This window comes from Diuraphis noxia, unplaced genomic scaffold, assembly GCF_037042655.1.
Source record: "Diuraphis noxia isolate RWA-SAM2 unplaced genomic scaffold, SU_Dnox_SAM2 contig0004, whole genome shotgun sequence".
Classification (NCBI taxonomy): domain Eukaryota; kingdom Metazoa; phylum Arthropoda; class Insecta; order Hemiptera; family Aphididae; genus Diuraphis; species Diuraphis noxia.
In genome coordinates, this window is record NW_028301714.1 from 52,451,379 (window position 1) to 52,463,621 (window position 12,243).

Here is a 12,243-nt window from a genome sequence, read left to right on the forward strand (position 1 = left end):
GTTGTATTTGGTGCAGTGTACATATAATATATAATAATACATACAGAAGTCGGCGGTGCGTGTGTGTACAATGACACATTGTACATATATACATTATATGCCACAAACGTAGTCGGCCGGTGTATACGCTGTCAGGTCCTTCGGACAAATAATAAATCATTCGAAAAAGAAAAGTAGTGACAAAAAAAAAACAAACTAAACTCGCGTTTAGAGCTTTTTTAAATATAATGAAATGCCGCCGCGAGGAAATAGCGGACGAACAGTTGCGCTTGATGGTCGGGTTGCGATATTAAATTTTTTCGCATGATTGAAGATCTCAGCATATAATTTTGCAAATAGTGTCTCGGTCCACACAGCGCACCACCGCACTATAATGATATTATTTTATAAAATATATACGCAGACTATTGTATAATATATTACCGTAATAATATTGTTGTTTTGTCATCATCAGCTGCGGATTTGACTCACCAGAAATCTTAAAACGAAATCTAGCTTCCTTCCGTACACAACAGAATTGTATCACCCTCATCCTCTCATGGTAGAAGCGAGTTACAACGAGTTATGTATAAAAATACTTACAGAAATATCACCACCTGATAAACCTTTTTTATACATTATTTACTTTTATATTATTCAACACAATATATAAAATAAAATAATTTGTTGTACGCGTTCTATACAATCTTTTCAATTACTTTAATAAATTATTGATTCCAAAACTAAACGAAATTGTAGACATCGGAAAAAATATGACTATGCCAATATGAGTATAACAACAAAATTTACCGATATTTATATTTAGTTTTCTCCACGACGATGATTATTAATTAATCTTACTTAACATAATTTACGTAAAAGATGAGGGAAGGTGTGGTTCTTTAAAATATCGAGGGAAATAAAATAAGTTTTTGACAACCACTCCGTTCTTTGTGAATCATGGCTTTAAGGTTATTGAAGTATTATAATTTATACCTAATGACCTAATGTATTATGCGTATAATACTTATGAGTAATGACTAAAAATCGATATCTACCCAAGGTAATCCATTAAAGTTTTTGGAAAGATGTTTGACGCTAAGGTTACCCTATAATATCTATAATACAATATAATAAGCAGTACCTATAACTGCAGACGACGTGTAAAACAGCAGATGTGACCGTGAAACACTGAAGTGATAATTACAGTATGTAGTTCATCAGTTCATGTATTCATTTAACCAAAAATATAATACAAAAATAATTGTGTAAAAATAGATACGTATTCTGTATTCTGTAGTCTGAAGTGCCTAATTAGATTCTTGTTGGTAGAAAACTGTAATATCGGTCTGCATCTGAACTATATGCGTATACTATAATACATAATTATATGAAGTTATTTTACAAAAGATTGATTTGAATAAATAATTATTATAAACGTATTATATCTTTATTATATTTATATATAGTTATTAAATATTATTAACTCATGATGCTGTGTTAGGTGAGGAAATATATATTTCAACTTTAGTCGTCGATATTGAAACCAGTGTTTCCAAAAATTACAATTTAAAATTATATATATAATAGTCTTTCTTAGTAAATTTGCTTATATAAAAATTGAACATAATCATAGAATAATTAACAGTCAATCATTAAATATAAATCAACAAATTAACTTTTCATAATTTAAATAACTTACAATAGGTATAATTTTAATTTTTTCCAATTTTAAAATAATTGTTGAAATAATGAAAGATTTCTATTGTTTAGAAGATCATTATTTAAACGTAAATCATTATAGATAGAGATTATACCTAATACAATAAAAAAAAATTCTTGCGTTTTGCAATAGTACGAGCGGATTAAGTGAAATTTCTTAACGTAGAGTATAAAAAAAAGTTAATCATGGCCAAAGTTAGGTTTAAGTTCGTATTTTGTAATGGAAAAATAAAAAAAGAGGGTAAGTCGTGGATGTCGCTCTGCTGTAGGTACCTACACTAGGTTACAAGTGGGTTACTGTAATGGATGGAATTAAATTTGAATTCAATGATATTATATCATTGTATACGAAAAACGATTCTGAGCGAGGACGGTTTATCTGTCTTATAGATCATTAAAAATTTTCAAATCTTAGATTTAAAAAGAAAAATTTTTATGAATTTCTAGTTTGAAATAATTTGCGAATTTTCGTGATTTTCGTGATTTTTACATATGTTGTCAAAATTCAAACTTTGAATCCTTGTAAAAAAAAAATTGTGACCATGAATTTATTTTATTTTTCAACTGCTATTGTTAAAATGTGTTAGAAGCCTTGTATTAAATTTTCAAGCTTTTCTACCGAACAAATAAATTTTTATCGATATTTATAGAAAAAAAAACTATAAGGTTGAAAAATTAAAATGTCAGTAAACAGCTCAAAACAAATCTAAATATTTTGAAAATTTTGTCAAATATAGAAAATTCCTATATAAAAATTCAGTGAAAATTTCAAGTATCTGCGGTCATTTGTTTTAGAGTTACACCAAAATAAGGAAATCGCTAAAAGTGAAAATCTAATGTTGTAAAAATTTAAATTTCAAATGCTCATAAAAATTTAATTTGAATTTCCGGTGGACTTTTTATTTGTGATAAAGATTGAAAAATTTGTAAGGAATCTTGTATTAAATTTTCAAAATAAATAGAATTTCTAGTTTGAAATAATTTGCGAATTTTCGTGATTTTCGTGATTTTTACATATGTTGTCAAATTCAAACTTTGAATGCTTGTAAAAAAAAATTGTGACTTCGCATTTCGTTTATTTTTCAATTGCTATTGTAAAAATATGATAGGAGCCATGTATTAAATTTCCAAATCTTAGATATAAAAGGAAAATTTTTTATGAATTTCTAGCTTAAATTAATTTGTGAATTTTCGTGATTTTTACGTATTTTGTCAAAATTCAAACTTTGAATGCTTATAAAAAAGAATTGTGACTATGAATTTATTTTATTTTTCAATTGCTACTGTAACAATATATTAAGAGCCTTGTATTAAATTTTCAAGCTTTTCTGCCCAACAAATAAATTTTTATCAATATTAATTTAAAAAAAACTAATAATGATCAAAAATTTCAAATGCCTTTGAATAGTTCAACTTAAGTCGAAAATTTTTGAAAGTTGCATGGTGGATAGAATATACTTATATAAACATTCGGTTAAAATTTCATGTATCTATGTTCATTTGTTTTAAAATTACATCAAAAACCAAAATCGATAGTGTGCGTACATTTTCCCGTTTTTCCCTTAATTTTTAGTTTGTTTTTTCGATTATTTAGAAAAGTATTAAGAATTATTCACTTTTGACCTCCCAAAGTACCAACTAGATTCACTTTCTGATCGAACGAGGTACTGATGTCAAAAATCGAAGGTTCACTTGGAACACTCCATGGTAAAATCAATACATTCATCGCTCCGCTCAGAATCTAAAATATAATAAAACTACCTAATTGGTTATTATTAATTAGTGATGTAAATCGAAATATATACTTTTTAATTTAGACTTAAGTAAAAGATTCAATTAAAGTTATTGAATAATGAACATGGAAGCATCAGATATTATGGTGAGTATACAGACACAAAATTTGAGTGCAATGGTTTTTCAGAATCATAGAGCACTGAATAAGTAATGAAACAATTATTAAAACTATTGATATAGAAACTTAAATAAATAATTAAAAAATAATGATTAGAAAATGTTACTTTTTTACCAAAGACCTAATGTCCTAATCACAATGAATTATGTCTCAACATTTTCAAATTATAGACCACTATTAGTGTAACAGAATATATGTAAATTGTACTGTACATATGTAGTGAGTTGAATACACATTAAATTAAATAATAATTAATAATTATAAAGGCTTTTTTTTTTTTATATCAATCTATAATTCTTATTTCATTAAAATTCTAACAAAATATAAAATGCCACTGGATTTTTTCCCACTACATTATACTAAAAAACATACTTATGATTACTCAATTTTTCTTACAGAGGAAAAACATTTAATAAGCTACATTACATTTTTATTAAATAAATACTAGATCACAAAAGTCTTATGGTTATAAATTATACATAGTAATAAATTATAAGTAATCTGGTTACTTTTGTAAATCACAATTATAAGGTTACCCTGTTCAGTTTTAAAATTGTATTACCAGTATAATTTACTTTTAGATTTTATTACAGGTTGCAGAAATGAATACAAGTAAAGAATAATATCATAGGTATTAATGTATTATAAGATACATTACATAAATTAATTTACAAAATGTTATGGTGACATAAAAATCAGTCCAATAGTTGTTCAGCAGAGGCACCTTGGTCAATAGGTGTCTGGATAACACTCATGCCCTTTGTAGTTATTAATGGCTTTGACTTTTCGTATGGTGGCGCAATCGGCCCTTGCACAGGATTTCTCTGTATGTATTGAAGGCCGTCAATTTCCAAAGGATAAGTCTTGTCAGCGTCAAAGCCACTTAAACTACCGCAAGCAACGAACGGCGTGATGACTCTATGCACATCCATCTCGTCCCAGGACAGAGAGTCATTGGTCATCAGCGGATTAGCCATAGTGGGCTTGTAGCCATCAGGTAGCCGGAAATCTCGGCAAACGACAAATGACTCGATGCTGGAGTTGCGCGAACTGCAAGGCTTGGCGACAACTACATCACCGAAGAATATCTCGAGCTGGGAGATGAGTAGTGACGAGTCCTTGCCGCGGAATATCTTGCCGATAAATGTGCCGCCAGGCTTGAGCAGGTAAGTGGTGATGTTCAAGGCAGCCAGCAACAGCTGCGCCTGCACATACTCATCCAGATCGTGCAGTCCGGTGACGTCTGGTGCACCGTCGAACACGACCAGGTCTACCAACTGGCCGCCATCAAACTGAGCGAGAATCTCGTTGGCGGTGCTCTCCTTGGTAATGTCGCCCTTCAGCTGCACGACACCGGGCAACGGGGCCATCGACTGCAGGTCAACCGCGACGATCTTCACTTCGTCCTTGTCGTCGCTGTCAGAATACAGTGCCTTGCTCAACACCTGACTCCAGCTTCCCGGGGCTGCGCACAAGTCCACCACCCGCTTGACGCCATCCAGCACATTGAACTGGCTGTTGATTTGAATCAGCTTGAACGCGCTCCGAGCCCGCCAGCCCTGTTCCTTGGCCAGCCGGTAATATATGTCACGCTTATCCTTAGACGACTTGCCCATTATATCTGGGGCTGGTCGCTGGTGATTGACGTCGATTCGGCGACGTAGTGGCGTAGACGTCTAAAATCAATAATCCGAGATTCTGGACAAATTATTATTAAGAAGTAAAAAATAATAATATTATTAATGTAATGTCTATAAACATTAACACGGTAAATAATGATTAATTAATGAATCGATGAAACAATAATGATAAGCGTCAAGTGATAACGACACCAATATCTGTTGAATTTTATTTATCCCGAGATAACGCTCTAGTCTCTACTCTCTTGTACCTCTTTTTTTAAAAATTTTTCCGTTCTCGTAAAGAATAATTGCGTTACATAGACTTATTAATGTATTATATCACGGAAGTAGGAAATAAACTAATTAATCTTATAATAAGTCAATATAACGAAAACGTTGAAATCATAAACCAGATAAGTCATTAGTAAAAATTAATAAAAGTTTATTCATAATTCGTTAATTTTGTTTAAAACTTGTAAGAAATATTTACGAATCGTGATGATATAATACGATAATATTCAGTATCTATGTTATTTTTGTTTTTTAACTATACATAGTCTGGTGTAGTCTAATGCGTAGAAAATCGCCTTTAGAGATTCTTTGTGCTTCAAATATTGGCCTTAAAACTTAGCAACCTGGCATTAGTGCATTCCTCATGACTTCTGTTATTGTGGCAGTTCATTTTTGAAAACTATAACTTCCAAGATTAGCTATCCAGAACTCCGGACAGTAAATATAGGATTTACTGCAAAATGCTCTACCAGAGTAAATGTTCTCAATACCCCCCCCCCCTCTCCTTGGAATATGTCAACTTTAACCTTTATCACTACACGAATTAACAGCATTAACATATTAGCATAAGATCTATGACTCATATTTTACGCTACAAAAAATAAAATAAAATAGCACAAGTGTAGCAGCAGAAGCAAATTCCCCAATAGGTAGATCACTAATGTAGTCAGTTGCCTAGAGTGATAAATTCTGTAGTATTAAGAATTGATTCACCCTGGGAAAAATGAAAAAATATTGAATAGGAAGATACAGTGTAGGGAATTAGGCTCTAATCAACTCTTAATAAGTGATCAGTCAGTCACAAGTCATCACGTGATGTTCAATTATATAAAATTAACCTATATATAGATTATGAACTGAATTGTGGCAAATCTTGTATTACATTTTCAAATGTTGCCCACACCATAACTTCAAATGCTGAATGAATGATTTAAGAATCTAAAATTATGAATACAATAATGAATAAGTATGTAATTTTTAATTACCAGAAGTAATGTTTAATTGTTGTCTACCATTTAATATTGTTAACATAAACAAATTACCTAAAAATATGTATATTAGTACTGATATTATGATGAACATTTTTAATTGAACCATCCAATTACCAATTTTATACTTATATTTTATTACATATAAAATGTGTCAAAAATTTTCAAGTGTAATATAAACTTTTTAAAATAATTTCAAATGACCAAGTTTTAAAAAATGAATTTTTATTATTTGATAGCATAATATTATTTAAATAAAAAATGTAAAACTAATGAAAATAGAGTTGAAAAACCAATACATGAAAGGAAATAGATATAAAACAGTACTTACAAAATACCATATGCCTTTACTTTGAAAAATCAATTATGTTTCATTTATAAATTTATTCAAAAAATGTAATGATAACAAACTCTTTTGTATTATATAAGGGTTGTTAACTCCAACACATTAAATATTTAGTTAGTACTCATTTACAAATACAAGTTTCAAAAACTTAGTTTGGTATATTAGCTAAATAATCAGCTACTTGTTGTTGGTCAAGCTTTTCAAAAATGATTTCATTTTGTCTATTCTTACGACATACACCAACTTCAATATTTTCTGCAGTCATTTGTCCTTCAAAACCTTCTTTTAATGCTAAAATCGCTGTATGAATAGCATCTTCCAACTCCAAGTCTTCCTTATACCTAAGACACATTTTTAAATTGGATATAATGATATAAATGATAACTTATAATAATCTAATGTTATGATCTAATTTAATATACCACAAATAAGCAGTTTCATGATCTTTTTAGCATATAAACCAAATACAACCTTGAATGCTGCACTGAATACTATGATGATTAATATAAATTAATAATAAAAATGAATTTCATTGATAATAAATTAGAAGCTTTATCATAAAAAATATTCTTTAGTAAATATAATAGCCAAATGCTAAGTTAACTAAAAATTACCGCATGGAGGTGAATTAATTAAATATTAAAAATAAATGGACAAAAAGTCTGGACACAATTTTTGATAATCAAATAAATAGCCCATGATATAAAATAATTAGTTTCATTTTATCTAATTTTGGATTATAGTGCCCTTGAATTGGGTTTAACACTAAAGGACACATCACGGTGTACAGTTTATTATTATACAATAAAATTACCACAGTTAGATTTATTTGATTTCATAGTCTGTTAAATAAATAAAGTATTGAGTCCAAAAAATAATAACATACATATAAAGATACTGCCTATTAAAAGTACATCTAATTAATGATTAAAATAACATCAAATATATTTTAAGAAGTTTATTTTTAATTTACCTTTTTTCTAAAAACTGTTTGCTATTAACATAATTTTTTCCAAGTGCTGTGGCCTTCCATGCAAAAAATGCGCCCGATGGATCACACTGATAAAGTTTGGGACCAGTTTTATCCCAGCCGCATACCAACAATGATACACCAAAAGGTCTCACACCCCTGAAAAACCAATTAATCAAATTTTAAAAGCTGTTAATAATATTTATTAATTTCAAATAATATTTTCATTTTATCTTTTTGTTAAACAAAATATTTTATACATATTATTCTTGATGATGTGGATTAGTGATAATCCAAACATGACATAGTCTCACTCAACTCAATAGTTTTATTTTGAAGATATTCCATTTGTAATGTTTACTTTATATACTTATAAGATTTATATCTTATTATTATCATTAAAAGGAATTCTAGTAAAATATATCATTACTTTCACATAAAATACAGAAGAAAATTATATTTTGTCAGCTAAAGACATTTAAAATTGAAAAATTCACTACATAATAAAAATCTAGAATTTTTAAATTAAACTTTATATTTTGTAAGAATAATAAGATTCTGGATGGTTGTATAATATTCACAAATATAACAAAAAAAATCCCAGCAAGTCTTTAAAATTGGGATTATTATAGCGGACTAAACTATAGTTCGAGGGGGTTGTTGCTAATATATTTTTAGTAGTATAAATAAATAACTTAAACTAATTACCCAGATTGTGTATATTCTTGCATAACACTAGCAACTTCTTGTACTAGTAAAGCTGTAGGTATTTCTTCTTCAAATTTCAATTGGTACTGAGCTGCTTCTTTTCTTGCTTTTCTAACAAGAAGTCTATAATCTGGTCCCATACCTTCAGACATCACAACCAATAAATTAAAAATCTTAAATAATACTTATATTTTATTTCTAAATTCGTATCAGTAGAGTTTAATAGTTAATGATTTCCTAGCTAAAAATGTTCTAAAAACTTGTGTTATTTGTTCAACATTTACTGTAAATTTTGATCAATTTCGAAGTTCAATCAATTGAGAACAAAAAATGTAAGATTATTATTTATGTTGAATTAAACAATTAGAATAAATAAAAATAGCATTTCAAAACTTTTTCACAAAAATAAAATTATACTATTAATTTTTTTTATGTTTTATTATTTAAGTACCTATTGATAAATTAATTAATTTAAGAAAGTACTATACATCCTTGTTTTTAACAGTTACAGTTGGTCATATATTCAGATTATTAGATCACAAGATAAACTTTCAAGCCTAACTTATTAATTTAAAGGAAGGTACAAAATTAACGTACATAGTATTTAATGCATGGAATACAAAATAACTGATAAAAAGAAATATTTTACTTATAATTTAATATAGGTATCTAAAACTATCAAAATAATTTATCAAATGTATTGAATATTTGTTATGTAAAATAAAACAAGTTTTTAGAGTAATTTAACTCAAATTTACTAAAATTATGATTCAATTAGATTTCCTGTTTGATTTAAATCATTTTTATATTTACCGCTGTAGACCATTCCAATATTGGGTGTAATTTTTTGCACTTTTTCAACTGTTGTTTCATATAAAAGAGATTTACGTTTATTTTCTGTAGCAACAACAACCCCATTTGAAGCTAAAAAATGTAAAAAAATTTGTATTAATTTAAATTTACTACATAAAGTACGAACAATAAAAAAAAATTGCGATAATTTAAATAACAGAACACTTAGACCCTTACACATATAAATATATAAATGAATAACAAAACCTCAAAAAGCCAATAGTATAATACAGGGTGATTCAACAAACAAACTTATCACATTTTTTCTTCAATAACACAGTTACTTAAAATCAGAATATAGAATTTTTAAATTGTTGAGATTTTTCAATTACTTAAGAAATGTCCAGAAAAGATACAAACTTCTATCCCTTAAATAAGATCCTTCTTATTTACTGAACATTGGTTAGTGGATAATTTATCCGAGAATATTCACGTATCGAAATCAAAATAGGTACGAGTAGTTTTTGAGTTATTTAACTATATGTACTACTAATAATAATAGGTTCATAATAATGGGTTTAGATTTCAGAAGATGTAGTAAATTAAAATATTAAAATTGTTTAAAGAAAACATTTAGACAAATCGATATGACATATCCTCAACAATATTATTCTTTATCGTTTTTCTGCAGAGAATAGTTTCATTCTAAGATTACTCAAAAATATTAAAAAAATATTGTCCATAAATGTATTTTGTCTATGTTGCGTGTGGACCAGACAGAAAACAACAGTACACCAACATCCTCTTAAAAAGATATGAATGCTGTTTGTAATACTTGTTTTAGATTCTGAGTGGAATGAGGAATGTATTGGTTTTACAATGCTGTTTATTTATTTTTATTTTTTATTCTGTCAACACTTTTTCTTCCTCTAAACTTGCTCAAAAGTATCAAGTGTAGCATCTTTTCTGAAAGGTAATTTTCATGTTTTTGAGCTGGTACTTTAGAGTGGTACTTTAGAGAGGTAATTTTTCGGTTTTTGAAACAGTAGGTACTTGAAATAAAAGCAGTTAAAGGAGAAAAACGTACAATTTCACGATTTTATAATATTAAATAATTACGGACGACGTTTTCTACCAGAAATATTGCTTCAAATCAAAAATGATATGTTGAATAATTAATAAAATTTGAAATGTTTATTTCCATTAAGTAAAATTTAAAGTGTTCCAACCAATCCAAAGTTATCTTATAAATGCATTCAAACATCTTTACATTTTTTAAAAAGAACATTTGGAAGTACTTAAACTTTTTTTAGGCATACCTATATCTGTTTCACGTTCGTAACTTAGTTTTGAATATTTTGATCTGATGAATAAATGACATGTGTATGAGCGTGTGTAGTATGTATGATGATAAATGGTGAGGAGTATACACATGTCACACACTATTAATCATTTAATACACACAAAGATAAGCAAACTGTAAGGAACAAAAAAATTTAATAAACACAACTTCATGAAAATTTGAAGAGGCCTTATGCAGCAGAAAAAAATTTTAAGAATTTGAAAATATGGTTCTTGACTTCTTGTAAACTAATTTTTAATTTAAATCTTAAGATTATATTTACAGCAAATAGTTATTTATTAGTATTCAATTAATTAAATTACCGTAGTAAAAAATAATCTTTTTATACAAACCTTTAATACCGACTGATGCTGCACCAGCCGACACTGCCGCTAATGCATATTCAATCTGGACAAGTTTACCCGAAGGGCTGTAAAAGCAACACAAACAAAATTACTCTAAAACTATTAAAAATTAACTATTTGCATTAATATTGAATAATAATACTTAATGTTACCTGAATGTAGTTAGCGAAAAGCTGTATCTTTCAGTAGCCATATTTGACAATAAATTAAATAACTACGATAGAAAAATAATAGTATAACTCTTAAGTAAATACAAATATTACTTTACTATCAACAATGTTCCAAATCCAAACTACAATTACTAAGCGGAAAATTTAAAGTTTACATTATTGTAAATTTGTACCGTAATATCTTTTTGAGGTTAGAAAAGACACATTAATGACGTCACAAAATTACTGACGAGTGACCGTCCCCACAAGCGTCTAGGGACAGAGAACCGAATGGAATCAAAATGGCGGATTTTTATCATTCATTTACACTGAGATCAGAAAAATACAACATTTTGATAACAGACTTTATCATAATATTTATTATAGCTGATATAATATCATAACATGAAATAACAATAAATAATGATAATTAATGAACCTTATGAATTGTGATACTCTGTACGGACATCTGCAGCTGGCAATTGGGGCCCCCGAGATAACTGCAAAATTTATCTCATTGTTATATAGAACTATAGAAGAGATGAAAATTATTAATATTTTTCATATCCTATGTCAGTATAATAAAGATAAATTGAACAATAAGTTTCTAATAAGTCTATATTAAAAATATTTCTGTGAAGATGCAGCTACCCCCTACCCAATATTTACCACTTATCAATTCTGAGTCAGAATTTTTGATAAGGCTGATAATCGCAATACACCATACTCTTCTTACTCCTTAGAGCATACCCTATTGCCTATGCATATCTTACAAGGAGTTTTAATAAAAATATTTATATTTTAAATTTCATTCTGGATTTAATAAGATGGATGGATAATTACTAATTATTATTTTTGAAATTATAATATTAAATATTAATCTATTAATACAATCTAAACAAATTTTCGAAATTAGTTTATTATCTTTAGAAAATATACAATGAAACAATTTACTATTCTAAATTAGCATGCAAATGTTCCATAAACAATGATTATCAATATAACGATTATCCGATTATAACATTAGAAAATGTATACAATAAAACTAAAAACATA

At 28.1% G+C, this 12,243-nt stretch overlaps 2 protein-coding genes across 2 annotated transcripts; both read right to left on the minus strand.

Annotated features, from left to right (window-relative positions):
• Nucleotides 1-4,233: 4,233 nt before the first annotated feature.
• Nucleotides 4,234-5,415, minus strand: LOC107163324 (uncharacterized). Its single transcript, XM_015510692.2, has one exon. The coding sequence runs from the start codon at nt 5,227-5,229 to the stop codon at nt 4,309-4,311; it is 921 nt and encodes a 306-aa protein (XP_015366178.1). The 5' UTR covers nt 5,230-5,415; the 3' UTR covers nt 4,234-4,308.
• Nucleotides 5,416-6,842: 1,427 nt separating this feature from the next.
• On the minus strand, nt 6,843-11,368 carry Prosalpha2 (proteasome alpha2 subunit). The gene is made up of 6 exons (XM_015510695.2): nt 11,191-11,368; nt 11,027-11,103; nt 9,353-9,463; nt 8,540-8,681; nt 7,835-7,990; nt 6,843-7,202 (listed from the first exon to the last, which is right to left on the minus strand). Exons 1-6 carry the CDS (start codon nt 11,229-11,231, stop codon nt 7,010-7,012), a joined length of 720 nt encoding a protein of 239 aa, XP_015366181.2. The 5' UTR covers nt 11,232-11,368; the 3' UTR covers nt 6,843-7,009.
• Between the last annotated feature and the right edge of the window lie 875 nt (nt 11,369-12,243).

Coding starts and splice junctions, on each gene's coding strand:
- Prosalpha2 (XM_015510695.2), bottom strand. CDS start 11,231: ATGGCTACTGAAAGATACAGCTTTTCGCTAACTACATTCAG. Junction 8,682..9,352: donor TATTGGAATGGTCTACAGCG/GTAAATATAAAA, acceptor TGATGTCTGAAG/GTATGGGACCAGATTATAGA. Junction 7,991..8,539: donor CAAGAATATACACAATCTGG/GTAATTAGTTTA, acceptor TTGGTTTTTCAG/GGGTGTGAGACCTTTTGGTG.
- LOC107163324 (XM_015510692.2), bottom strand. CDS start 5,229: ATGGGCAAGTCGTCTAAGGATAAGCGTGACATATATTACCGGCTGGCC.